At 42.5% G+C, this 26626-nt stretch overlaps 1 protein-coding gene across 1 annotated transcript in view; it reads right to left on the reverse strand.

Annotated features, from left to right (window-relative positions):
* Positions 1–26626, reverse strand: part of Col6a5 (collagen type VI alpha 5 chain) — a 101993-nt gene that overhangs the window by 6533 nt on the left and 68834 nt on the right. Inside the window, exons 34-40 of the mRNA XM_059269084.1 lie at positions 26061–26548; positions 19590–19683; positions 18425–19081; positions 14343–14433; positions 11776–11984; positions 1419–2105; positions 5–101 (exon numbers count right to left, since the gene is read on the reverse strand). Of these exons, the coding sequence (XP_059125067.1) occupies positions 5–101; positions 1419–2105; positions 11776–11984; positions 14343–14433; positions 18425–19081; positions 19590–19683; positions 26061–26548 (2323 nt within the window). The remainder of the gene's footprint in view (positions 1–4; positions 102–1418; positions 2106–11775; positions 11985–14342; positions 14434–18424; positions 19082–19589; positions 19684–26060; positions 26549–26626) is intronic.

Below are 26626 nucleotides of genomic sequence, written 5' to 3' on the forward strand. Positions count from 1 at the left end.
TCACAGTAAACTGTCTTCTGTGCCAGCCTTCTCTGTGCTGGAGAAGGTGATGTTAGCACATGTGGCTTGCAGATCTCTGGTAGGATATTTGTTGATAGCACCTGGAGACAGAGTGGAATTCTTAGTCCAGTTTTTACCTTCCCACATAATGACTACCATCCAAAGCCAGGTCATCTTTTACTGGAGATGTGAATCTTTTCAAAAACAAATTAATCTTCTCAGGAACTTAGCAAAGTCCGAATGCTGGCATTGAAAGACCTTGTTCTTGCCAAACCAATGAGATACAGCAATAATTGAATTAAAAGTTCCCACACTCTGTGATACAATTTCAAGGACATCTCTGAATTCCCATCTATCTATTCCTCCCTCACCCTACACCCCAGAAATGGGGGCTCTTCCTAATAGGCTCTGTTGACTATTGATGTTGTCTACCCTATTTCTACCTTGGGTTGAGAGAAGACATTGTTTTTGATTCACTGTAAATATATTGCCTAAATTCCAGGATTCCTAACTCTAAGGTGAGTCCTGGGATTGCATGTGTCCCAGAACCCATAATATCCTGGGAAAACCTAGCAAGCTCCCAGCCACTGCAGACAACCACACAGTGTGGCTTTTGCCCTCTCTCGATTCCCAGTACAGGCCAGGACATGTTCAATGGTCTAAGAACTTGGGCTATTCCATACCTCTGCCTAAAATTACAATACTGAGGGTAGAAACTGAGGCAGCTACTCTCAGAGTGCCACAGTGGAAAGACATCTTTCAATTCTCTATGTAGTCGTACTTAAGTTAGAATTCTTGAACAGAGGCTCCAGAAAATATCTGTACCCATGAATCATAAGAATTCAAGTCAGAATCAAGGATGGTTAATAATGACAAGATAGACCAAATGTCCTTGGAGAAGGTGGAGGGGTATTGGCAGTGGGGGTTTTATTTATTACAATAACACACTTTGTTAAAGCTTTAGTAACTAAAGTGTAGTTTAATAGAAAAGACCATAGTCCTAAGGCCAGAATGTATGGGGTTGATTCTAGAATTTACCAGGCATTAATTATGAGCTTTTGAGCAATTTATTTAATGTATCTAAACCTTACTTTTTCCTTTATAGAAAAGGAATCTGAATTCTTCCCTTCAAAGGCTATGCTGAAGATGAACTGATGTAGCCATTCAGAGAACCAAACACAGTCAATGCTCAGAAGTCAGGTTGAAGGGAAACCTTTCACCTATTTGGGGGCCTCCTGTCTGGGACTTTGACAGCAGCAAGGCCCAAAGTCAACAAGACTTTTATCTGAGAGTCTCCCATTGCCTCCTGTTCACACCCAGTACTCTACTCAAATGAGATGCATTTGACTACACAGGCTGATTAACTGCATGCAGAGACATCAACATGGCAATAAGGGGGAGAAGCTTGAGAGACTTACGTCTGATTGAATGAACAAAGGGCTTGACAAACTTAATGATATAGTCCAAATCTGGCTTGTGTATCCGGCCAAGCTGCACTAAGTGATGATCCAGGGGCTGGCTCGCTAATTCTTCTAACTCCACGTCATTGTGTACAGGACCAAAGGAAAATACAAATATGGAGTAGCCTTGGCACTTGGCTCTCAGAGATGCATTCCTTAAGACTTCTTTGTCTAAAGAACTGGTTTCACCCGCAGATATTATAAAGATAACTTTGTTTTTCCTCAGATTGGGGGTTCCTACAAAGACATTGTCAATCGTCCACTGAAGGGCATGGCCAATAAAAACATCTCCATTGAGCTGCTTAAGAGACTCTTGGAGATGATGCTTCATTTGGTGTACACTGTTATAAGTGACCAAATCAAATTCCAGGTAGACTGGGCATTCTTCAGAGTTTGGCAGATAGCCTGGAGGAGAGTAGGTCAGGACAGCCACCCTGTCTCCTAAGACAGCGGTCAGTGGATCTGGGGCAATGTAAAAGTAATCCAGTACTGAAGTTATAAGAGCTCTCACTTCCTTAAACAAATCATTTCCTACTCTCTGAGAAGCATCTATGAGGAAAGCCACATCCATGTAATATTCTTGAAGAGAAGCATCCTCAGGCTCATCAGCAAGACCCAGTTCTTTTCTGTCATGATTTTCATGTTCTGCAACAGAATAGTTGAGTCACTCATAGTGAAAGGGTTAACTTGAAACTCTAAGACATAAATATATGGCATGGGGTGTCACTATTTTTCATTCCCATATCATGGCAGACATCACTAGTCAATGCCATAGTAGATATCACTAATCAATCTCAGTACTTGTTCCCAGATGCATTCTTCAAATCTGTCTTCACTTAGTGCAGAGAGTTATTTCCATTTGAAACAGTTGTCTCGGGTTTTTGTAAAATGACTGATTTGACCCCAAATATCTTAATGCAAGAGAGAAATACATGCCTATTTTAATGTTCCCACACGGTTACTGATCCTATAGCACACATTCACATCTACTGAATATTTAATTACAAGAAGTGACCACAAAAGAAAGTACAGATGTCAAGTTACAACTCATGGGTTTTGGTATCAAAGTGACCTGATTTGAAAGAATGAGTTGGTAAATAGTATTTCCTCTTTAATTCCCTAGAAATGTTTGTATAGAATTGGTTAATTCATGGCTGGGTGGTGGTCCCACGCCTTTAATCCAGCACTCGGGAGGCAGAACCAGGTGGATCTCTATGAATTTGAGGCCAGCCTGGTCTACAAAGTGAGATCCAGGACAGGCACCAAAACTACACAGAGAAACCCTGTCTTAAAACAAAACAAAACAAACAAAAAAACAGCAATAAAAAATTGATATTCATCATTCTCAGAAGTTTTGTTGAATTTTTGGTGAAATCATGGGAACATTTCAAGTAGAAATTCAATCATTTTGACAAGCTAGTTAGGTTATTTCTTCTTGAATGAACTGTGGTGATTTTCACATTGTAAGAAATTTGTGTCCAATTTAAATGCAAAAGTGCCTTATTACATTCCCTCGTTACCATTTTGATAGCTGTAGGACATGGAAGATGCCTCCTCTCTCTTTGCTACCACTGGCTATTTGTGTCCACTTTCCCTGGTGAGTCTGATTACAGCTTTATCAATTTTATTGATCTCAGAGATCTGACTCTTGGCTTTATTGATTTTTCTTATTTCTTGTTCATTAAGTCCTTAAATGTTAGCGCTTTCTTCTGCTCACTCTGGGACTGCTTGTCTGTCAGTTTCTGGCTTCTGAAGATGGAAACTGAGGTCACTGATTTGAAGCCTTTTTTTTTCTTTTTTCTTTTTAACCAGTGTAAGCGTTTAATGTCAGAATCCCTTCATAATCATGCTCTAGTGGAGTCTCAACCATTCTGGAACTTGGATTTCATTTTCACTCCTTCCAAAATGCTTTCTAATTTCTTTATCTATTTCCTCTTTGGCTATGGATTATTTTTAAGTGTTTTATTTATTTTACAAAGGTTTGGGGATTTTCCCAAAGATCTTTCTGCTGATTATTTTTTACTCTGGCTCTATTTGGGTCAGAAAATATACTTGCTATGACTGGAATCCTTCAAATGCTTGAGCATTGTTTTATAGCCCACAGTATTGTCTGTTTTGGCAAGTATTTCAGGAGCACTTAAAAAGAACTGTGCACTCTGCTCTTGGGTGAAAGTGCCAAGTAGGTTACATTGGCTGATAATTTTGCTAAAAAATGTGCCTCTCTTCTATTTTTTCCACCAGATATTGGGAGAGAATATAGACACTCACTGATTTTTCATCACAATTATCTGAGCTCTTCTTCATTTTGAGTCATTTCCATCGCTATATTTCAAGTGCACTGCTATTTTTCCTTCTGTCAAATCCTTGCCCTCCTCTCTGGCACACTGTTCTTGCCATCCCCATGGTTTGCATCTCTACAAATACTGTTGAGTGCCGGAGGAACAGCTCAGTGGGTAAAAGCTCCTGGGGTGCTGGCATGAGGATCTGAGTTTGCACCTCAGCACCCAGGGAAAAAGTTGGGCGTGGCGGCACCTGTAACCCCAGCACTGTGGGGTGCAGAGACAGGAAGATCTCTGGGGCTCACTGGCTGACAGCCTAGCTCCATCAGTGAGAGACCCTGAAAGGAGTAAGGTGAAGAGTGCTTGAGCAGGACATCAAATGTCCTCCTCTGTAAGCGTGTGACAACACACACACACCACATACACAATACACACCACACACAACACACACACACAACACACATACAGCACACACCACACATACACCACAAACCATATATACACACCACACACACACACTACACACACACCACACACACACACTACACACACACCACACACACCACACATACATCACACACTACACACATACAGCACACACTACACAACCCCACACACCACACCACACCACACATACACCACAAACCATATACACACACCACATACACACACACCACACCACACACTCCATACTCTGGTGAGTAGCGTGGGAAGAGCATCTAGAGATCTCTGGAGTTCTCTCTGAACAGCTCTTCCTCTGTCCTGTGAACCTTATCTTGGTCTCCCTGGACTCTCAGCTCTGTCTCCTTGTCTCTGAGCTCACTGGGCTCAGCTGAAATTCCTCCCACCTCACCACGGCCTGGAAGCTCTCAAGCCAGGAAACCGGAGTAACTGTGCTGTTCACTCCTTTGTTTTATTCTCCCTGTGTCGTCGACGTTCACGTCCTGAAGTTCACTGTTTAACCACCGCTTCATCTGTGTGGGTGGGTTTTGTTTTTTTCCTGTTGTTTATGTTGAATCTGGTCCCTCTATTGTCCTGAGGAGGTCCTGATATGAAAAACTGATCATCGTGTGTGTGTGTGTGTGTGTGTGTGTGTGTGTGTGTGTGTGTGTGTGTAGGGGGGGGAATCACTTCCTTCTCCCAGAGCATGAAGAGCTGGTCACACGTGTACCAGGTTCTTAGCACATTTATACTAACCAACAGGATTTTTCACTTTGAGGGATTGTCGGAAATGTACAGGCCTTCCATCCGCACCAGGATCCCAGTGTGACGTTCTCGCTGGACTTCTGGTCCAGACGGAAGTCCTGGTTAAACTGCTAATCGGCAGACAACGTATGTGTCTTATGATACCCTTCACTGGCAGTGCTCCACAGTGCACAGCACCACAGTGCACATCACCACAGTGCACATCACCACAGTGCACAGCACCACAGGGCACACCACCACAGTGCACACCACCACAGTGCACATCACCACAGTGAACATCACCACAGTGCACAGCACCACAGGGCACATCACCACAGTGCACATCACCACAGTGCACATCACCACAGGGCACACCACCACAGGGCACATCACCACAGTGCACATCACCACAGGGCACATCATCACAGGGCACACCACCACAGGGCACACCACCACAGTGCACATCACCACAGTGCACATCACCACAGGGCACATCACCATAGTGCACATCATGTGTTATCAGCAGAGGCTCTGTTTTCCAACCACAGTTTTTCAGTTTGGTGAAAGGACCAAACAGCACGCTTTTATAAACAGAGGATGTGATTTCATACACGCTGTGGTGGAGGAGGATGCCTAGAAATATTGCTATTTTGGTTTTAATTTTCTTTTTATAAATGAACTAAAATCTCATTTTCTCCCAAGTACCTAGCAAAAAATCCTTTTCTAAAGAGGCACAAACCGCCTACCAAAAATCTCTAAAAATAGGTTCCTTCTGTACTTAGAAGATTTTCGTGGAAATCAAAGAAACTAAGTATAGATGACTGTACCTTGGAAACTAAAATTTAGTCCAACACAAGGTATGATTGTTCTATTTTGAGTCTAAATTCACGTTATTTGGGGAGACTCGGGCTTCAAAATTATTTCTCCTTTCAGAAACCCTGGCAGAAGCTTAAATAAAGCCTAGATAACAGCTCACAGCAATGCTCTGCGTTCTCTCAAAACGTCGGCGGAACTGAATTCTCGCCTTCGGTTCTGTGGTTCGTTAGTTCTGTGGTTCAGTTAGTTGAAAGGGCAGAGGAGGGAGAGCTGGCTCACTATCACGCACAAGACTTGGATGGAATGAATGAGATACAGTCAGATTTCCAAGGAAGTCCCCCCACCCCAGAGAGACTAGCCTCACTTCAGCCAAAGATGTCCACCACAGAGCCAAGTGTCAGGGGAGTAGGTGTGGAAGGGAAATTTAGGGAGAAAGGAGTAGCTGCATGCATGAGTCCTTTGGACTAGATCATGACACTTGTGGGAAATCTCAAGACATTCGTGAGTTATCTAGTGGGCTGTCTTGGAATTTAACCAGTTCCAAAATTAGCCATGGGTTTTCCTTTTCTTTTCTTTTGTTTTTGTTTTTGTTTTTGTTTTTGTTGTTTGAGATAGGGTTCCTCTGTGTAGCCTTGACTGTCCTGGCATTTGCTCTGTGTAGACCAGGTTGGCCTCAAACTCAGGTATCTGCCTACCTCTGCCTTCCGAGTGCTAGGATTAAAGGTGTCTACCACCATCTCTCAGCTTAGCCATGGGTTTTTCATAAGCTACATGTACAGCTGAGGCTAATTTATGTATAGAGTTCTATTCATGTGAACAATATCTGATATTTTTCTTTTTAAAAACGTTTACCTGTGTGTGTATGCGTGTCCATGTACTCGTGCATGCCTAGTGCCCACAGAGGCCAGAAGAGGGTGGAGGATCCCCTGGAACTGGATGATTGTGAACTATCACGTGAGTGTTGAGAACCAAACCCAGGTCCTCTGGAAGAGCAGCAAGTACTTTTAACCACCTCGCCAGCTCTCGAGCCCTGGATAGCTGCTATTTTTCAAGTTCAACATTTTCTCGACATTCAGTCCATCAGACTGACAATGGTTGTTTTTTTTGTTTGTTTGTTTTTTTCTGTTTCTACTTTCTGGTACTAACTCGAGTATTCCAGCCACTTCAGGTCTGTTCAGTTTACACAGGTGTCTTCTCTCATCAAATCTTCCTTTTGGCACAAGAATGGGATTTTCATTACTCCCATACTCTCATTTCACACGTGAGCTAATTGAAGCTTGGAGATGGCCAATGATTTAGCTAAGAAATAAAAGCCTATAGGAAGTAGAGGCAGGATCGAATCCCAGATCTGCCTCAATGTCTGATCCTTCCAAAGAAGGAGCCATCCCATAGGAGGCGGGGCAGAGAGAGTAAAGCATGCACTAACCAGGTCAAGAAAGGCCCAAGGCCCGAGCTGAGGAAAGCGTCTCCAATCCGTTAGTATTCCACGAGGGAACATTTTCTTCCAAAAGTAAGTCATGATATAAATTAAATTTCTCTTCCTCCCCCCCCCACGCCAATGGGCATTGTAGAGCAGTGGGTATAAAGAGCTAAGAGTTTGAGTCTCAGCTGGGCAGTGGTGGCACACACCTTTAATCTCAGCACTTTGGAGGCAGAGGCAGGTGGATCTCTGTGAGTTCAAGGCCAGCCTGGTCTACAGAGTGAGTTCCAGAATAGCCATGCTACACAGAGAAACCCTGTCTTGAAAAAAAAAAAGTTTGAGTCTTATTTCTACTTGTTGTTAATTCAGTAACCCCAATTCTGCATGCCTCAGTTTCTCTATAAAATGCCATGCTAATACACTACAATCTCACAAGGTTTTGTGGGGGAGATGGAGTTGTTTCCAGAGTTCACAATATATCCAAGGCACTACGCAAATTTTAATCTTTATTAGGTAAACAAGAAGAAAAATCCTAGGGCTATAAAAATCTTTCTTGTAATGGTAAATTCTGCAGAATTTCGATAAGGAAAAAAAATGCAGCCTGGTGGCCTAACTTACACACAGATGCACTCCCACGGGCCCTCAGAAAAAACAATTCTGCTGTGTTTGTGCATGCTTATCTGCAGAGGGCTTGGCCGCTCTTTATGAACCGCTTCATTCCACACTAGCAAGCCAGGCCTGTCCTCCCTTCTGCCTGGTGAGGTCACTGGTTAGGGTTCCAGGGCTGGAAAGGCAGAGGAGCAGCACAATGTGTGAGCAGCACAGTTTGTGTGCATCGCCACATGCCAAGGAGAAACAGAAAACCTTAAAATTCCTCCTGCTTTTTCCTGTGAGAACCTCTTGTCTTTTTTGCCTAAATAAGTAGAAATAACTGTTTAAAACAGATTTCACCCTTTTACCCAAAGACAGGACAAATATTTCTTCTAGACTTAATTTTTCTAGGTGACTCTTCGATGGTTAGAACGTTGTGTATGAGCCATTTTGTGCTCTGAAACAGAAGTATGCAGAAAGGACCGGCATACTGAAGAAAATCCCTGCATCCTTTGAGAATTACTACAGCCAAACCACCTGCAATCTTGCCCTTTAGTTTTAGTGATATTATTCTGTGCTTTGTGTCCCTAAGTAGGTTTATTATAAGCCAATTATAATTAAATTAAATTTAATTAAAATTTTAAATACCAGAATTGTACCACCAAAATTATTTGAAAATAACTCTCCAAAATAATGATGAAATTTAACTTGTTTTCAAGTTTGGTGAATGAATATATTTCCTCATTTGTAAATGAAGAAATGCCATCACCAACCATGGAGACACAGTGATAAAAGTCAGCTCTTTGGTGCAGATAATCAGAGGCTGATGTGACAACAGAGTATCAGCTAATTAACATTCCAGGGACGGCTCCGAAGCCAATTCTGCCATCAAATACAGATTTAAGTATGAGCACATGTACATTCAAGTTGAATATGAGACAGCAAAGAATCAAAATCAAACTACACATTCAAGAAGAGGTCAGTAGCTAATATAATTGTTCAATGAAGGGGACATTATGAGAGTGTTTAGAAAAATCAGGATGTAGTTTATAGCAATATGGACAATATTAGACATAATAAAATGTGAAAATAGGATACACAATTGAATACAGCTATGAAAACCAATATGCCTATGGGAAAGACAAAGAATGTATCCAACACTGAAAAGAACTCAGTTTGATAAATTGTTTGAAGCTTTATGCTCAAATTTTATTACCACTCTATGGTGCCTTTGAGGATTTTTAAAGAAATAATATCCTGGAGTGACGATGGGGACAGCAACAGACAGAATGTAGAGGCTGTAGGCCTCTACCCATACCAGACGCCAGAATCACCCTTCAGTTGTGACATTAAAAAAGGTCTCCAGACATTGCAGCTAAATCCTCAGAACCCACATGGTGTAAGGAACACCAGCTCCTGAGAGTTGTCCTCTGCCTTCCACATGCATGATGGTTATTGCAACACACACACACACACACACACACACACACACACACGTATGCATGCACACTAAATAAATAAATGTACAAAAATTTTAAATCCATTATTTTGGGAGCAATCTAATTAGTTTGGCTCCTCAAACTAATGACTGAGTAGGTCTAGGATGAACTTCTAGTGAGTTCCCAGGTGCTGCTGCCATGGGGAAGAACCCTCACTGTGAGAGTCCTTTGGACAGTTGGTCTCAAACTAGAACCCATACAGAAATCCATATGGCCCCATACAGTGGGACTGGGGAGGAGCCTGGTGCAAGCCAGGGCAGCTAGAAGAAGCAGAGGGAGAGGCAGGGTTGCAAGACAGGCAGTGGTTGGGTATCCTGTGGAAGAGGGTGCTGTACAATGAGCTGCCAGCCCACAGGGAACCACACGATTCTTTAACGGATAAGATTTCTGACTCTACCTCAAGCCTCTCCATTCAAGGACAGAAAAGTCAGCCATCAGCTGCAGGAAATTGTATTATAATTGAGTAATAAACATGGCATATGGAGATACTCATCAAAGTTATTAACTAATTTGCACCATGCATCTGGAACTTATCAAGGTTCATCTCTCAGTGACTAAAGGTTTGGAATCACAACTGCCTCCGAAGGTCAGCACATCATACGGAAAGTTCTTAGCAGTTTTTGGTGACTAGCTACACAAGATTTGAGAGGGAAGGGAAGGAAGAGAAGGGAAGGGAAAAAGAGGAGAGGAGAGTGGAGGGGAAGGGAGGGGACACAGAGACAGAGAGACATAGAGACAGACTATGATTTGAGAGTCAGACTTATTTATGGGATAAAGATACAAACATGTCATCCCCAGGTCTGAGACACTATCCCAAGGCCATCACGACCTACCCAGTCCTCCATGAGAATCCCCTGCATGCTTCAGAACTTTGGTGGAGTACATTTACTTTTTATCTCCTGATGGAGATGTGAACAAGTATTTCTTCAACCAAACTGAACCTCACCATGGCTGCAAGTGTCTGGATTATTCAGACATCTGGAAAGGCAAATGGAAAGCCTTTCTTTCCTTCTGGATCACTGTCATTATGTCAGTAATGATGGCTGCAATGAAGTCCCCCTCTCCCGCTCCCTCATTTGCTTTCCCTGATCCATTTCCAAGACTTGGAAATGTTCACCTCTAACAAAGCCATCACGAGTGACAATTTCCCACTCTAACACACTGCCAAAATGCATTTTATTCTTGTTTATAAGCCAGACGAGAATGGGTTCCTATGCCTTGAGGACAATTGTAATCCCCACACCATTAAATGAACAAACAAAATCAACAACATCCATTAAAAAGAGCAGGAATCTAATTCTATTGTTCAGGCTATGCCTACATGAGAGTTTAAAATTGTTTTAATGAAATCACAGACAGGCTTAATGCATAGACGTCACAGTGACAAACGTCCATGTTTACTGTGTCTCTTCCTTTTAAAGCTAACACATCTTATTTTTCAACTAATAATTGATTGACTTTTAAATTCCTCACTGTAGATTTTACAAAAGCTAGTTTGGCTGTTTTAAAAATAAAGTTCAAATGCTTATATTTATGAAATACTTATGAGGACATGAGTGTTAAATCCAAGGGAAGGAAGAGCAATCCAAGAAGCTGCTAAGAATCAATACTGTAGTGTGAAATTCACCCTTTTTTTCTTTTTTCTTTGCATATTCTAGCCGTGCATATGATACATTGGATACAATACTTAAAATGCCAACATTCTGGCCAAATGATGATTTTGGAAGATTCTAGATGCATAGTTTGAATGGCTGAGTAGTGTTCACATTTTTTTATTTTTAAATATGTATTTATTTTTCTTTTATGTGTATGGGTATTTTGCTTGCATGTATGTCTGTGCATCACGTGTGTACAGTGTATGCAGATGCCAGAAGAGGGTATCCAATTCCCTGAAACTGGAATTACAGGTGGTTGTGACCTGCCGTGTGGGTTCTGAGAATCAAGCTCAGGTCCTCTGCAAGAGCAACACATGTTCCCTGACACTGAGTCACCTCTCCAGCCCCTCAGACTTTCAAATGAAAATACAGACATCTCTGTGTATCTTGTGTTTTATTATCTTACACATCAGTTTGTTTTAAACTATTAAATCTGGACATTACAATATTGAAAGTAAGCTGTGGGGGAGTCTCATACTCCATCATTTCTGGGTGTCTCAAAAATAAAACCTAAACCTTCTCATGTAAGCACAGATTCCGGGGCAAGTTTACAGGTGTTTTGATCTATTCTTTGCTTTGATATTCTCTATACTTTCTTGTTCTGTATCATACCAACCTTCTAAAATGTATACTCTAAAGACTTCTTAAATTTCTTTAAGTGCATCATGGACATTTCTGAGAGCTTATGTCAATGATTCCCTTAGTCGTGCCTGTCATCCACTACAACTTCTGTTGGAATACTAGTCACTGGACCCACCACCCTGAATTAGGACCAAAACTTGCTTCAGATACCAGCCTGAATTATTTAACTCTCTACTAGACAAGCCTCCAGATGACTTAAAATATTCCATCATTGGTTCGTGGTCTTACCGGAAGTGAGACTCGCCATTGCTTCAGATCCATGGTCATCTCCATAGTGACTAACTAGTGTATGTGGCTCTAGCATTTGGTTTGGAATATAAACCAAATGGTCACCTCCATCATCCTCCAACATAAAAGGTGAGTCTTTCCCAGCTCTCAGCTCTTGGCCAAGAAGGCTGTTCTCACTTGCAGAAACCTCATGCAACTCAGTAGTCAATCTAGATGAAGACAAAGAAAGTTTTAGGCTGAGTCCAAATGAGTTGGAAAGACACACATAAAATATCTAAACATTTTAATATGGTTCTTTAATTACTTATTAAAGGAGATGGGGGTGGTATCTCAGTTGGGAAAGTGCTTGGTTTACAAGCATTAAGACCTGAGTTTGATCCCCAAGAACCCGCATGAAAAAGCTGATGGTAGTAGTGTCTGCTTGGAATCCAAGCAGTAGGAGGGAAAGATGTGTGGATCCCTGGGGCTCTCTGGCCAGGCAGCACAGCCAACTCAGTGAGCTCCGGGGCAGTGAGAGACCCTGCCTCAAAACCAAAACCAAAAACCAAGGTAGATGATGCCTGAGGAACAACAGCCAAGATTGTTGTCTGGCCCTACACACACACACACACACACACACACACACACACACACATACACACACACACACACACACACACGTGTACACACACACATGAATATACATGTGCACCCACACATGTGAACATATATCTGTACATATATATATATATATATATATATACACACAGAATAGAAAAAATTGGGTGGTAAAAAATTCTAAATTTCAATCATTCTTTTGGAATGAGCCAAGTCTGATTTGCATAGAGTTGTCAACAAATGATGAGGAAGTCATTCATCAATCAGCCACAGGAACAACCTTATTATACCCCAGACTGATACCAATTATCACAGAAAATGGATGTTTAATGGACAAAGTCCTGTTCTGAGAGGAATAAGGTTACAAGGAGACTCTTGAAATGGGGCCAGCACTTATACTGACAGTTTAGGAGTTCTTCATGATATTTTAGAATTACATTTTTATTCAGATGATAACAGAAAACATATATTAACATATTCTTGGTAATGTCATTTTAATTCAGTATTTGTAGTTGTGTTTAATACTGGTGTTTGGTATCCAGAGATATTATTTAGGGGGCTGGAGAGATGGCTTAGTGGTTAAGAGCACTGACTGCTCTTCCAGAGTACCTGGGTTCAATTCCCAGCACCCACATGGCAGCTCACAACAGTTCTAGGAGATCTGACACCCATGGCAAAACACCAATGCACCTTAAATAAAAATAAATAAAATTTTAAAAAAGAAGTATTATTTAGCTGTGGGGCAGAACAAATAGACGTAACATATGAAATGAGATTGCCACAGCCCATGAAGGCCGAACGACATCATGACACACTGCCCAGACGATGGTCATGTACTTGTGTGTGAGGACCCGTGGTGTGAGCGCAGGCTGTCATGTAACGACAGAGGCCAACTGGGCCCAGGTGCATCTGCGGCATGTGCCAAATTTTGGTCTTCGCAACTTCAGCTTTAGAAAAACAAAACATTCATCACATGAAATTAGCATGGGCCTGTTTTTGTCTGATTGTTTAGATTTGGTGTGTAAAGTTGTTTGGGTTTAATAATTGGGTAAAAATCACAAGGGTCATGGTATGTACAGTGGGGCTTGTGTTTGTACATGCTCAAGTAACAACATAATTATCTGCAGTCCTTTTTAAAAGACTCTGTGGCTTATTCAGTGGGAACCACTCTACCTGACATTAATGTTATCTTCCCTAGGGGTCGGCTGTTGGACACGTCCTTGCTAAACTACCAAAGAAATGGAACCTGACATTAGAGGAGTGTGCACTTGCATGAATACTGGCTGCTTCTGATACCTAGAGGAAGCCATGTCTTCTCTGAGAAGCTGCCTTGTTTAAGGCAATCTGAGATAAGGGAGTAAGTAACTATGGGCCAAGACCAGCTATAGCGAGGGATCCAAGCTCAGTGAAGCGCCAGCTAAAATCAACTGCTAAAGGCTATTTTCACAGTATTCCATGGACTAGATTCAGCCAATTAATTGTTGTATTTTTACTGTAGATAAATACTAGTGAAAATTGTTGGCACGTGCTGTTGTATTGAAGTCTTCTGTGGGATGCTTTGAGGTTGGAACAACGACTCAGATGCAGATCCAGACTTAGTGAGGTGAGACCCTGGGCTTAGCTGCCACAGTGCCTTAGCAGAGGTACAAAAGACGCAAAAAGAACACTGTCTGTTGATGGTTTTGAGATGACATGGTCTTTCTATGTAGCCCAGACTGGCCTTGAACTCACAATTCTCCTGCCTCTGCTTCTAGAGAACTGGAGTTACAGGAGTGTAAACAAAACAAAACAAAACCTCAGACTGGAAAGCATGCTTGACGCACGGTTGATGCTGTGGAAAGTGGAATCCATGAAGAGCCTTTACCTCAGAGACCTTGTTAGCTTCCTTTGCCTAACAGCCTGCCATGGCCGGTTACACACCCACCAGTCAATTACCAAGCCCTTGTAAACAGAAGTGCTCTGCTACCCACCGGAGGCTGCTGTGCAGCACGTCTCCCCTCTCTAAACTGAGATGCCTGCAGGCACCCTCCAGCATCGGTGGTGGGTACTGATTGAATCCACCTACGGAGAGAACAAAGTTAGAGTTTGATTTCAAAACTAGAAATTGGGTTTTCTGGGCGATGAGAACCCCAACAGGAATCCTCTCAAAGCAATAAATGTTAGTAACACATGTCAAGAGAATTTGGCTGCAGTGAAAATGGAAAACACTGGCAACTTTAGAAATGGCACTCATAACTTGAGCCTCTAAGGGTGTCAGCGGCCAGAGAATGATTAGGATCATGGGAAAGTGCTCAAGGTGTTTGGGGAAGGGCTAACCATGATGCAGGTTCACACAAGTGCTGCATGCCTGTGCTAACATAATCTGAGAGACAATCTATCCTGATTCTCTACGGCTTTTTCTCCCAGACTTAAACTACTAGCTCAAACATAGAAAAGACGGTGTCTTATTACATGATATCATTTCTTTGCTTCTGCACCAATAAGCACTGATTTCCTATGAGAAAAGAAGTCGCAGAAAGGATTTTAACTTACTGACAACACAATACATCTCTTTAATCTCTTTCCGTACAGCCTGTAAGTTGCATAGTACTGTGGTCTATAATTTTCCCTCTCATTCAGGAAAACAAATTTTAATGAAAGAAGGCCCTTGGTTATTGAAGATCCAAGGCTCTAAGAAAAGCATCTTATAGTTTTATTTTGCTGATTCTGGGATATGCTTTATTTTTTTCTATTTGTCTAAAATAAGAATGTCTCTGATCAATTCCATTTGCCAGTGGCTTCTGTGGAAGGAGGAATCCTGACACCGCTGTTACCTCTGTATACAGAAAAGCAAAAATGCACAGAACTGGAACTTTGGGGGAAAATTCTCACGGGACCAGAAGATGCAAGAGCAGCCATCTAACTCTGACAGATGAAGTGGGTTCCTGAAGACAGGGAAGGCGGGAGTCAACTTAAATCAGCTTTGCTCAGTTGCAAAGCTATGGCCCAGCCCAGCAGGACCAGACCCAAGATGTTTTGAGATGCATTGTCAGCCATCTGGATGGCACAAAGGACAAGACTCTGTGGGGAACGATGGACAGCCATGCCTCTGGACAAGAAGTTAAATGTCTAAATGTTTACTGTTTGTAAGAGTCTCTTTCAGATGAGAAGTTGTTTGGGGATGACCTAGCCATCTACTGCCCAGATGTTCCTCACATGTGTGCACTGGAGTGACATATGGAGGTAAACATCTGAAAAACATGACTATAAAGTAAAAAATTCTAATCCAATGGAAGGGTTGGTATCAAAATTTATTTGGAAGCATTTTTTTGATTCATCTTTATGGCAAATGAGAGACCATGTTAGGTTTAAAAGCAATAATCTAGCATTCCCAAGAGGCTGCTCTTGCCTGGACTGCTGGTAGTATGTTGTATAAACTGGACATGCAGGACCCATAGGAAAATAACCACTGAATTTGCCAAAATGGGGCAAAATGCTTCTTCAGGTTCCTGCTTTGCAGAGGAGACTGTCAAATATTCTACAGGACACAGGGAGAAGCAACTAAAAAAACTCTAGACCTATTGGCTGAAGATGGATGCCCCAACGTTGCAGAGGAACTTTGGGTGACTGTCCAGGCAGCCAGCTGTCTCTGTCATTCTAGATTTTTGGAAGTTTCTTACAATGACCTTCTTATTTACTTAGGTAATATTATATCCTTCTGGGGTCTTTGATGTAGTTGAAGACTAGATAGTTATAATTTTCCTTGGTTATGATAAAAGATAAATTTAGATATGAAACTTTAGACTCACAAATATAGGATAGATGACAGAATATTTTCTTTAATTTTGCAAAATACAAATAGACTAGATATTGTAACTGTAATTCTTGCTTGATAACTGTTCTATTATATGTAATTTTACTATGTTAAAGTTAAAACCTTCCTTTTTGATTATATAGAAAAGGGGAAATGCCAGGGGATGTCTTTCTGTATGCTGTGAATATGTGTTGCTCCCATTGGCTAATGAATAAAGTTGTTTTGGCCTATGGCAAGGCAGCTTAGAGGCAGGTGGGAAAGGAGAGAGATAGGAAGAGAAAGGCAGAGGCAGGAGAGACACCAGCCACCACCTAATGAGAAGCAACATGCCAACAGACCAGTAAGCCACAGAACATGTAGCAAAACATAGATTAATAGAAATGGGTTAATTTAAGATATAAGAGCTAGCTAGCAAGAGGCTTTCCATAGACCATATAGTTCATTTGGTCTATGGACTATAAGCCTCTGTGTGTTTATTTGGGACCAAGTGGCTATAGGACACCAGGGTGGGAGAGATTCATCCCAACTGCAGGGCTGAGCAAGACCAGAGAAACTTCTGACTACAGATGGGTAATGTGTTCAACAGTTGAATATGAGTCATAGGAAACAGGCAGAGGCCTTCTTACAGTGAAGAATATACCCTGAGGATACTATTCCTGCTGTGGGACATTCCCTTAACACTAGGGAAACAGAGTTTGCAAACTCAATCTAAACCTGACAGAGTCCCAGAAAGAATAGCCTCAGTTCCATTTGTGGAATCATCCAGAAGACAGTTTGCTATGGTTTGGATAAATGTTCCTCAGAAGTCCATGAGGTTAAGACTTGGTGTCTAGGGCAGAGTTATTGGGAGATATCCTATACTTTAGGAGGTAGGCCTAATGGGAGATCCCTAGGTCATTGGGGTGTACCCATGAAAGTGCCTCAGGACTCTTCCCTTCTTCTCTGTCTTGCTTCCTAGTTTTTTACAGAAGTAAATCTGTTCTTTCCCACACCCCAGCCACAATGTGCCAAAGGCACAAAGAACCAGGCTACCTGACTCTGGACAGTAAATCACAAACATGATAAATAAAAAACAAACTTATCCTCTTTATAAGCTAATTCAGTATGAGGCAGACTAACACAAAGGTTTCGTCAACATAACTTCTTGGTATTTGGGGGCTGGGTTTTGTTTTGTTTTGTTTTTTGTGGGGGGAGGGCTGGATGTCCATCCTGTGAATTGTAGAATAGTAAGAGAATCTCTAGCTTTTACCTACTTGACGTTAATAGCACTTGAAAATTGTAAGACTCAGATAAGAAAACTGTTCAGGATATTTCCAACTGTCTCCTGGAGGCAAAATATCTCACAAAGAGAGAGAGAGACAGAGACAGAGACAGAGAGAAAGACAGAGAGAGAGACAGAGAGAGAGAGACAGACACACACACACACACACACACAGAGAGAGAGAGAGAGAGAGAGAGAGAGAGAGAGAGAGAGAGAGAGAGAGAGAATTTCTCCAGGGAAGTGTTTGCTTACACCATTTGTGATAGGGAAGAGGTGTGATTTCTAAACCTTGGCAGGCTGACACTGTTGCTCTGTCATTTCTGATGACACAGAGTCCACTGATCATGCACTTGTATACTCCAACAATCGTCAAGTTCCTTTAAAAGCTTTATAGTTTTTACTCCCAATTTTTGAACTTAGCACTCACAGGTCAGTTTGTGGGCTGGCCCATATCCAAAGGGTAACATATTGCAGCACACAGGACGGCAGCCATGCTGCTTAAATTGTGATCTGTGACCCAGGACACTGGCATCACTCGGGTGCCTGTGAGGGACAGTCTCAGGCTCCACCCTAACCCTGCTGAACAGGAAGCTGCCTCCAGGTCTGTAGGATTCCTATGGGACATGATTGGGTCATCACATTCTCACACAGCTCTCCACAATGTGCCAAGATTAGAAAATAAACTCATTTAAATGCTCAATCCATACTTTCTAAGAACTGTTAGGATTTTTTTCAGGCTAAACAAATACAGCTTGGAAGACCACCAGTCACTCTGTGATTTCTACTACACAGATTTTGGCAAGCTACCATGACAAGCTCTCACCATCTTACACCCAAGGCATAAGCAGGATACATTCAGGATATGTCCCACCTTTGCCCCCAATCACTACCTAATTTATATATTTGGATTCATTATAGATTTCATGATATTGATCTTAGGTTATCAATACTACTACCAAATACTATTCCAAAAAGAAAGTAACCAAATAATGACTTACGTCTGATAGAGTATACAAATGGCTTCAGAAACTTTACAATATAATTCAGATCTGGCTTGTGCATTCTACCAAGCTGTATCAGATGGTGATCACGTGGGTAGCTGGCTAATTGTTCCATCTCATCTGTTTGTGTGGAGCCCAGAGAAACCACAAATATGACATAGCCTTGACATTTGGCCCTCAAAGCCACAGTCTTCACAAATTCCTTCTCCTCATGATTCTCTCCAGCTGAAATCACAATGATGACCTTGTGTTTTCTTGGATTGGGGGTTCCTGGGAAGAGACCCTCCATGGCCCACTGTAGGCCAAGACCAATGGCGGCATCTCCATTTAGTTGTTGGAGGGAAGTGTGGATGTAGTCCTTCATGATGGATTGGTGGTCGTAGGTTGTAAACTCAAACTCTGTCTTCACCCTGCTCTTCTTTCTGGAACTCTCTGAGGGAGAATAGCTCAGCAAAGCAATTCTGTCACCAGAGTCCGAGGCTGAAGGGTTTGAAGTGATGTGGAAGCCATCAATCGCTGAGCTCACCAATGCTTTCATGGCTTGGAAGTCATCGTTGGCTATATTATGGGAATTGTCTAAGAGGAATGCTACATCCATGTATGAATTTTCAGGAAATAAAGTCTCTTCTGCACAAGTATTTGGAAAACACTTGTCTGAGAACACACAGAGAAATATATCATGGGATCAGTGTTAGCATAAGACACTGAGAGCTTCTAAGAATTAATGATCATATCAATACTTCTTCTATTTCACATCATTTAAATTAACAGAAAGTGGTCAATGTCTCAGTAATATTGTGGCAACTAGCAATTAACATCAGGGTGTCTATGGTGAAAGATTTAGGTGGCATGTGCCTCTGAAGTCCACAATTATGTCCAAACTCACGAAGAAAGTATTTTAGTAGTTTAGAGGTTCTTAATACAAACTACAACACTGTCCTAGGAAAGATTGCCCCAACCAGGTAATTTTCAAAACCAGTTTTCACATTCTACAGAAACTCTAGAAACTAATTAGAGATTGGAATTCTGACATAGTGCATTTTCTAAAAATTGAAAATAGAGCCTACTATTCTAAATAGAAATCTCCCACAAAAGCCCAGTCCAGTAATTCCCTGGGAAGGTATTAAGCCTCCTGCACAGTCAACCTTCGCAGAGGTCTTACCATAGCAAAGTGTGCAGCGCCGAAGCCTTTCCAGGGGCTCATAATTCCCAACCGGAGGAACCGGAATCACTTGAAAGGTCCCAGTATCATCAAACTGCATTGAAAAAAGAAGCAAATGCTGTTTGTACACTTGAAGCCTTTACTGGGAAATTACTATATGCTCATCATGAGTAAAAGCTTGAAAAATGACTGATATCACTATCACTTTGAATTGTAATCCTTTGGTTTATTCAGTATCACACACACACACACACACACACAGAGAGCGCATCAACATCCTTATTTCATGATAAGGATATATTTTTTAATGTGTTTGGATGTTATGCCCACATGTCTGATGCCCTTGGGGGCCAGAAGAGGGCATTGGGGCCCCCGAGATTAGAATAACAAATGATTGTGAGTCATCATGTGGATGCTGGAAATCAAACACAGGCCCTCTGAACGAGAGGAGCGTTCTCTTAACTGCCAAACTCTCTCTCTAGCCTCAGTCTTAGCATCTCTTGTTTCCATGGCTGCAATGCTGGGCTAATTTTAACATGTTTCTGTGTGCTACATGATGGGATACGCATACTACCAGCTTCTAAAGTTGGGCCCTTCAGAAAATTTTCATTTGTAGGTTTCACCGGTCACTTTGGGTGGTGATACCAGAACCATTTCTACTGCACTCCATCAAAAGGGTTCACCCTCCTGATGCCACATGGACCTTTAGCTCAAATGGCAGTAGACTGAAGACAGTGTGTTTATTCAAACTTCTTGCTTGTAACTCCTCCATCTCCATTGTCTCTCTGATGACTGCTCTCATTCTTGTCCCATCTGTTTCTTGATTACTGTTTTGCTTTCATTGAAATGCGCAATACGCAACACTCATTCATTAATCCACTGACTCAATACCTAATTTGGGAACATTTATTTTTATGGTCCTATGCAAAGCAGATGCTGTTATCACAGTGAGAGGAATGTATCATTTCCAGATGATGATGAGGCTACCCCTCAACCCACAGCAATGCTCAGGGTTGTTCCCCCACCCTCAGATCACAGAAGGACCAGAAAAGCCACACCCTCTGCCTTTCTGTAAAGTACTGAGTGTCTGAACATACTTGTAATCATTTCAGCCTTAGCTTGAAAGTTGTATGTTATTCCTCTCCTATAAACTTGGACATTTGGGCCTTACTTAACAGTTGATCATTTTTGTTCCCATTTCTAAAGACTACATGCTCACTCAGTAAACCAAGAAAATTCACAGGAGTAAAGATATGCTCTGCCTTCATTTATTCATGCATCCAACAAATATGGATTTGATTCAGCAAATATGTATTAGATGCCAACAATGTTATAGGTACAGATTTGATGTTAGGGGTAGTGAAATAAACAGAACAGATAAAAACACCTTTGCATTATGCTCTAGTGGGGTACACCTGTCACAAACATCAAAATAAGTATATTATCTAATATGTTGACAGGTAATCATCTCCCTTTAAAATGGAGTAGGATCATGAGGATGGAAAATGCTAGGTACCCTTTAATGAAATTCACCTAGAAAGTGAGAGAGAAAGAGAAACTGAGAAGGGGTTGCCAACGAGGTAAGAGAACACCCAGGAAGATTGAGATGCTGTGAAGGCTGACCTTTGGTGTAACTCATTACCCTCTTTGTCAGAACAGCTGTGATTATTCACAAGCGACTCTCTACAAGGTTGGCTCTGTTGACCTTTCTCATAGGAGGAGGAGGAGGAGAAGGAGGAGGAGGAGGAGGAGGAGGAGGAGGAGGAGGGAGGGAGGGAGGGAGGGAAGGTCATTAGACCCTCACCAGAGATTGCAGACACTTCTGCCCTCATTACCTATTCCAGTTGTGTGTAATTCTGCCCCAGCTGCATATGGTTGTGGGAGGCGCTAGCCATGTAGGAAGTAACCGTTGACTGAATAGGGGCCTCACCTACGCAGTCATGGAGGAGGGTTCATCCACACCTGGATAAAACTGCTTAGTGATGCAGTGGCTTAGGTGTCACCCACACTCTCTTAAGTAATTCTTCCACCCATTCACCTGTAAGTAAACCCTTGTCCGTGTTCCTGGGCCCAATCCCTTGTGTTAGCTACGTGTTGTTGCTGTGATAAAATACCATAACAAAAAGCAACTTAGAGAAGGAGGACGATTCTTTGGCTGGTGGTTCCAGAGGCTTAGAGTCCAAAATGGTGAGGAGACATGGCTGCAAGCAGGAGCAAGAAGCTGAGAGACCACATCCCAACCCTAAACACAACAGGAGACAGAACAAACCACCCAAGGGCTGAGGGTACACCCTCTCAAAGCCAACTGGTTGACAGGTTTCCTTCCTTCCAGCAAGACCGCACTTCCTAAAGGTTCCATAGCCTCCCCACACAGTGCCACCAATTGGGGACCAAGGATCCCAATTCTGAGCCTAGGGTAGATTTTTTTTTTTTAATTCAGACCACCGCAGCCCTCACGCATCTATGTACCTACATGGAAGCCCAATAAACTCATTGGTTCACTGAGCTAGACTGGGTGAGTTGTTACTTTGGTTTGTCCCTCGTGTCCTATCTGAGGTAAGTAGTCATTTGTTCAAGTAAGGTGTCAGTGGAGACAAATGTCTCCAAGAAAATCTAGGGTCAACAGTTTTCTTAACATTGCTAATAAATTATGTGGGCTGAGTGTGGGAACCAGCCCCTGAGGATAGAAATATTGAGAACATTGTTGACTGAAAAGAGCACTTTGGGGGCAGTAGTAGGAATGAAAATGTGAATAGATTTGTTCAGTAAAGAATGTAAGAGCCAGGTGGTAGTCTGTGCATGGTCTCAGGCCCCAGGATGGTGAAGCAAGATAATTTCTTGACTCGATGAATTCAACTTAAGCAAAATATCAAGATGGGGACGGGGAGAAAGAGAGAGAGGAGGAGGAACAGAAGAAGGGAGCGGGGAGGGGAAGAGAGAGAGGGAGAGAGGGAGAGAGAGAGAGAGAGAGGAAAGAAAGAAAGAAAGAAAGAAAGAAAGAAAGAAAGAAAGAAAGAAAGAAAGAAAGAAAGAAAGAAAGAAGAGGTGCTGTGGACAGCAAACAGGCAATTTCCCTGAGAAATCATTGTATGGGGAGTTAAGGAATAGGGTCATAACTAAAGTGAGAAGTTGGGCCAGGAAAATTACATTTTTCCTCTCTTGATTAGAAGGATTTGACAGAAGGGCACAAATGATCTATAGTAGACAGAGAGTCTCCGACAAGAATAAGACTGTAACGCTTTAGGGGAATGCCTCAGTGCTTAATAACTTCATTCTGTTCAACGCATGGGAGGAAACTCCATAGAGAAGAACAGATTTCTAGAGATCCAATCTAAAACTTGCAACATTTTTATAAATTTCTGGAACATCAGGGGGATGCTGCAAATTTGGTTTCCAATTGAGGCAGAACACCGAGATAAGAAAGATGAGGCACCATTTTCAAACAGATTTGTCAAAAGAAGCTATTTTAAAATGGAATGAGGAGGGTGATGTGGCTCAGAAAAGTGAAAATGCCCAAAACCACGTAAAAATGTTTATCTTCACACAGAAATACTAGTTACAATAACAAGCTATTCTTTATCATATCAGTAAAAAATATTTTTATTACATTCATTATATGTGTGGGTGTGTATCTGTGTGGGTATGGGGACCTGAGTGCAGATGCCTGTGGGACCCAGAGGCACCTGATACCCTGGGGCTGGAGGAACAGGTGGTTGGAAGCTGCCTAACACAGGTGCTGTGGGTTGAACTCAGGTCCTCTGCAAGAGCATTACATGCTCTTAACTGCTGAGCCATCTCTCCAGCCCCCTCATAATGGTAAAAATTTTAAACGCACATAAAACTCCAAAGTTGCAAAGTACACGGAGAGGGCTGAAGGAAGAGGAAGAAGGTATCCTGGGAGAGGAGCACAGAGGCAGGGGCATACATGAAATGACTGGAGGAAGCATGGCTCAAGATGATACGTGGCTAGAATTAGCAAGTCAGAGTGTCATCTGGTAACAGCAGAGTGCTAAGAAATATGACTAGGTTAGTGCTCTGGAGAGCAGCTGAGAGTGCTCCCATGCTGAGGCCTCCATGGGGTTTGGGCATGGACCCATCAGACTATAAATTGAATTTGCCATCCTTCAGATTTCTTCTCTTCTAGAATTTGATGTAGCTCTCAGAGCAGAGATGTCACTTGTTTCTTGCAGAGAACAAAATTAGGGAGGCAGGAAAACCTGAAAAGAGAAACCAGGAGCCAAGAGATCTTGTCTTCTAAGATCTGTTTTATCAGCAACTCTTGTGGCTCCTGCTGCTGCAAGCTACAGGAAAATGCAATGGAATTCAGCTGCTACCACAAAAGCTACTACTTGGAAAAGTCAAGGACTTCTCCAAAGGTCCAGCCATGGCTTAAGAAGTCTTGGTGATATTTTAGCTTATATATATATATACACATATATATTAGCTGGTTCCTATAGTGATTTTCTTGTAATGCTATGGGTGCTTCCAAGAACTCCTAACAGTGTATTTATCTAAAATACCTATCAAGCATCCAAGGCCGAACGAAACAACACCTGTCTCCCAGGTCAGGAGGATAGCTTTATTTCTTGTGCAACTTAGGGTGAGACCCCCGTTCCTTACAGCCTTACTAATAGACTCCTAATTTCTTACCTAACCACTTCCAGGAATGTAGATTGAGCACATAAATTCCATTCTTGACTAGCTGATCATTAGCACTCATTTGGGTTGTAAAAGAAAGCCTATCGGCCACTGCCTGAGGAAAATTCTTACCTGCCTTTATGACCTCTGCCAGAGGATCACTCTGGTTTGGGTTTATAACTGAACACCTCAGAGACTTGAGAGGATTTAGAGACATAAGGAGATGGAGAGGAAGAGAGGAGTGGAGAACTTGAGGATGGAGAACTGAAAGGGATAAGGAGGATTTTGACAAGAGAGAAAGTGTGGACGAGATGGAAGATGAGGAAGGGCCAGATGGGGAAGTACTAGCTGGGTAAGAACGAGATGAGAAGGACCTAGATGAGGCAGAATTAAGACGAGAGGATTAAGATAGAACTTAGAGGGAACAGTAGATAAAGGTAAAGAGAAAACAGGCAAGAAAGGAGCTAGGCATGAGAACAGAACTGAGGCTGTGTAGATAGGATTTTGTCTCAGAGGAATAAAATAGATGGACAAAGAGCTTGGTGTACTTAGGTTCATTTTCCAAAAATAATTCTTGCCGTTCGTAGTTTTCTCTTCTGGGCCCCTGGGAAGTACAATATTAAGGCTGGTCCTTTTAATATTATACAAGATCCTGGGTCCTGAAAGTGTGTGTGTGTGTGTGTGTGTGTGTGTGTGTGTGTGTGCAAGCTGACTCCCTCTCACCTTTTATTATAGAAATGCATGCATATGAAGAGATCTTCATAGCCTCCTGAGCAATGAGATGGCTTCACCCAGCTCCAAGAGCCTCTTGTGGTTTGAATGTGGGATGTTCTCCACCGGCTCCATGTTTGAACACATGGCCCCCAGATGGTGGCGCTGTTTTGCAAGGCTGTTGAACCTTTAGGAGGTGGAGCCTTGCTGGAGGAAATGAGTCCCTGGGGGCGGACCTTAGTGTTTGCTGGCTGTACCCCATTTCCTGTCATCTTTCCTCCCCCTCACTGCAGATGCCATGGTGACCCACTGCCCCGTGCTTCCCCACCAGGCCTTCCCCACCACACAAACTGCATCCTTATGGACCTGTAAGCCAAAAACCGACCTTTGGTCCCTCAAGTCACTTCCTGTCCAGTGCTTTGTCAGTTCTGAGGACGCTAACACACACTTGTTTCCTGAGTGATCAATACACTGCAAGTCACTGGACAGGAAATGGAGAGGATCTGCAGTTTGGGGTTTGTGTAAGTTGTTTTGTTTGGGATAAGAAAGGAAGATGGAGGAACATTGATTCCTTGAGCATGAGTAGGTCCAAAAATGAAAGAACATCTTTAGAGGAAAATACTCACATATATTAAATATCCTGTACCATTTCAGGAGCTCAGAGCTCCCCTGAGCTTCTTCCATTACAGGGGAGAACTCGCTGTCTGATGAGACAGCAGTGAGGAGATGGCTATTCCTAGCAGAACCAGCCAGCAGAGGGCCAGCAGAACACCCACTCACGCACGTTTATTTCAGATGGACCTGAGTTGATAGGCACTTGGTAGCCATGTAGAAGTGAATTTGTCACTAAGAATGTTCCAGGCCTCTGTTCTCTGGCTTTTAACATGGAGATTGCACATGTGTTCACTTCAGTGCTTTGGGAATACGTAAGCATGGACATGAAGCTCTAGTTCCAGGGCCGGGCACTTAGCAGGGTCTAACAACCTGGCTGTTCCTGCCACTGACTCATTAAGACTGCAGGGGGACTCAAGAGACCCCGACCCGACCCTGACTCTGTGCCACTCACTCTCACGCCACCTTACCAATGTCACTATCTTTAAAATGAACAAGGGAGATTCTTACCCCAAAAGCGTCATCAAGGAAAACTCTTTCGTTATAAGCAAAGACTGCAAGGCTGATGTCCAGGGCACTGAACTCCATGGTGGCCGTGAGGATGGCCCCTCTACTGGCTGACTGGCCATTGCTGAAGAACACTGCAACTCTCCTTACATTGGTTCCTGAAGATGTCCGCTTGAAAACATTGTGGGCCACAAACCTCATTGCGTTGCCAATGTCCCTGGCCTTCTGGGGGACTTGGTATTTTATCTGGGAAAGAAGCTGAAGGAGATGTTTCTTGTTCCGGTAGTCAGAACCACGGATGAGATAACTGGTATCTGAGTCATAGGAAACCACAGCAACCCGGGCTCCTACAGGACAGTTATTTTCCCTGATGTTGAGGTCCCTGATAATGGAAGTGATGATGTCTCTCGTTTCATTGAATCTCCTTTCTGTGATACCAGAGGACTGGTCCAGAGCAAATACCAGCTCTGTTGGATACACGGGGCACTTTTCTATGAAGAAGAAAAGCAAAACTATTAAGAGATTTCACTGAGTCACAGCTATTCCCACACCCTTTTCATAGTGATGTT

Source organism: Peromyscus eremicus, chromosome 7 (genome assembly GCF_949786415.1).
Source record: "Peromyscus eremicus chromosome 7, PerEre_H2_v1, whole genome shotgun sequence".
Lineage (NCBI taxonomy): Eukaryota > Metazoa > Chordata > Mammalia > Rodentia > Cricetidae > Peromyscus > Peromyscus eremicus.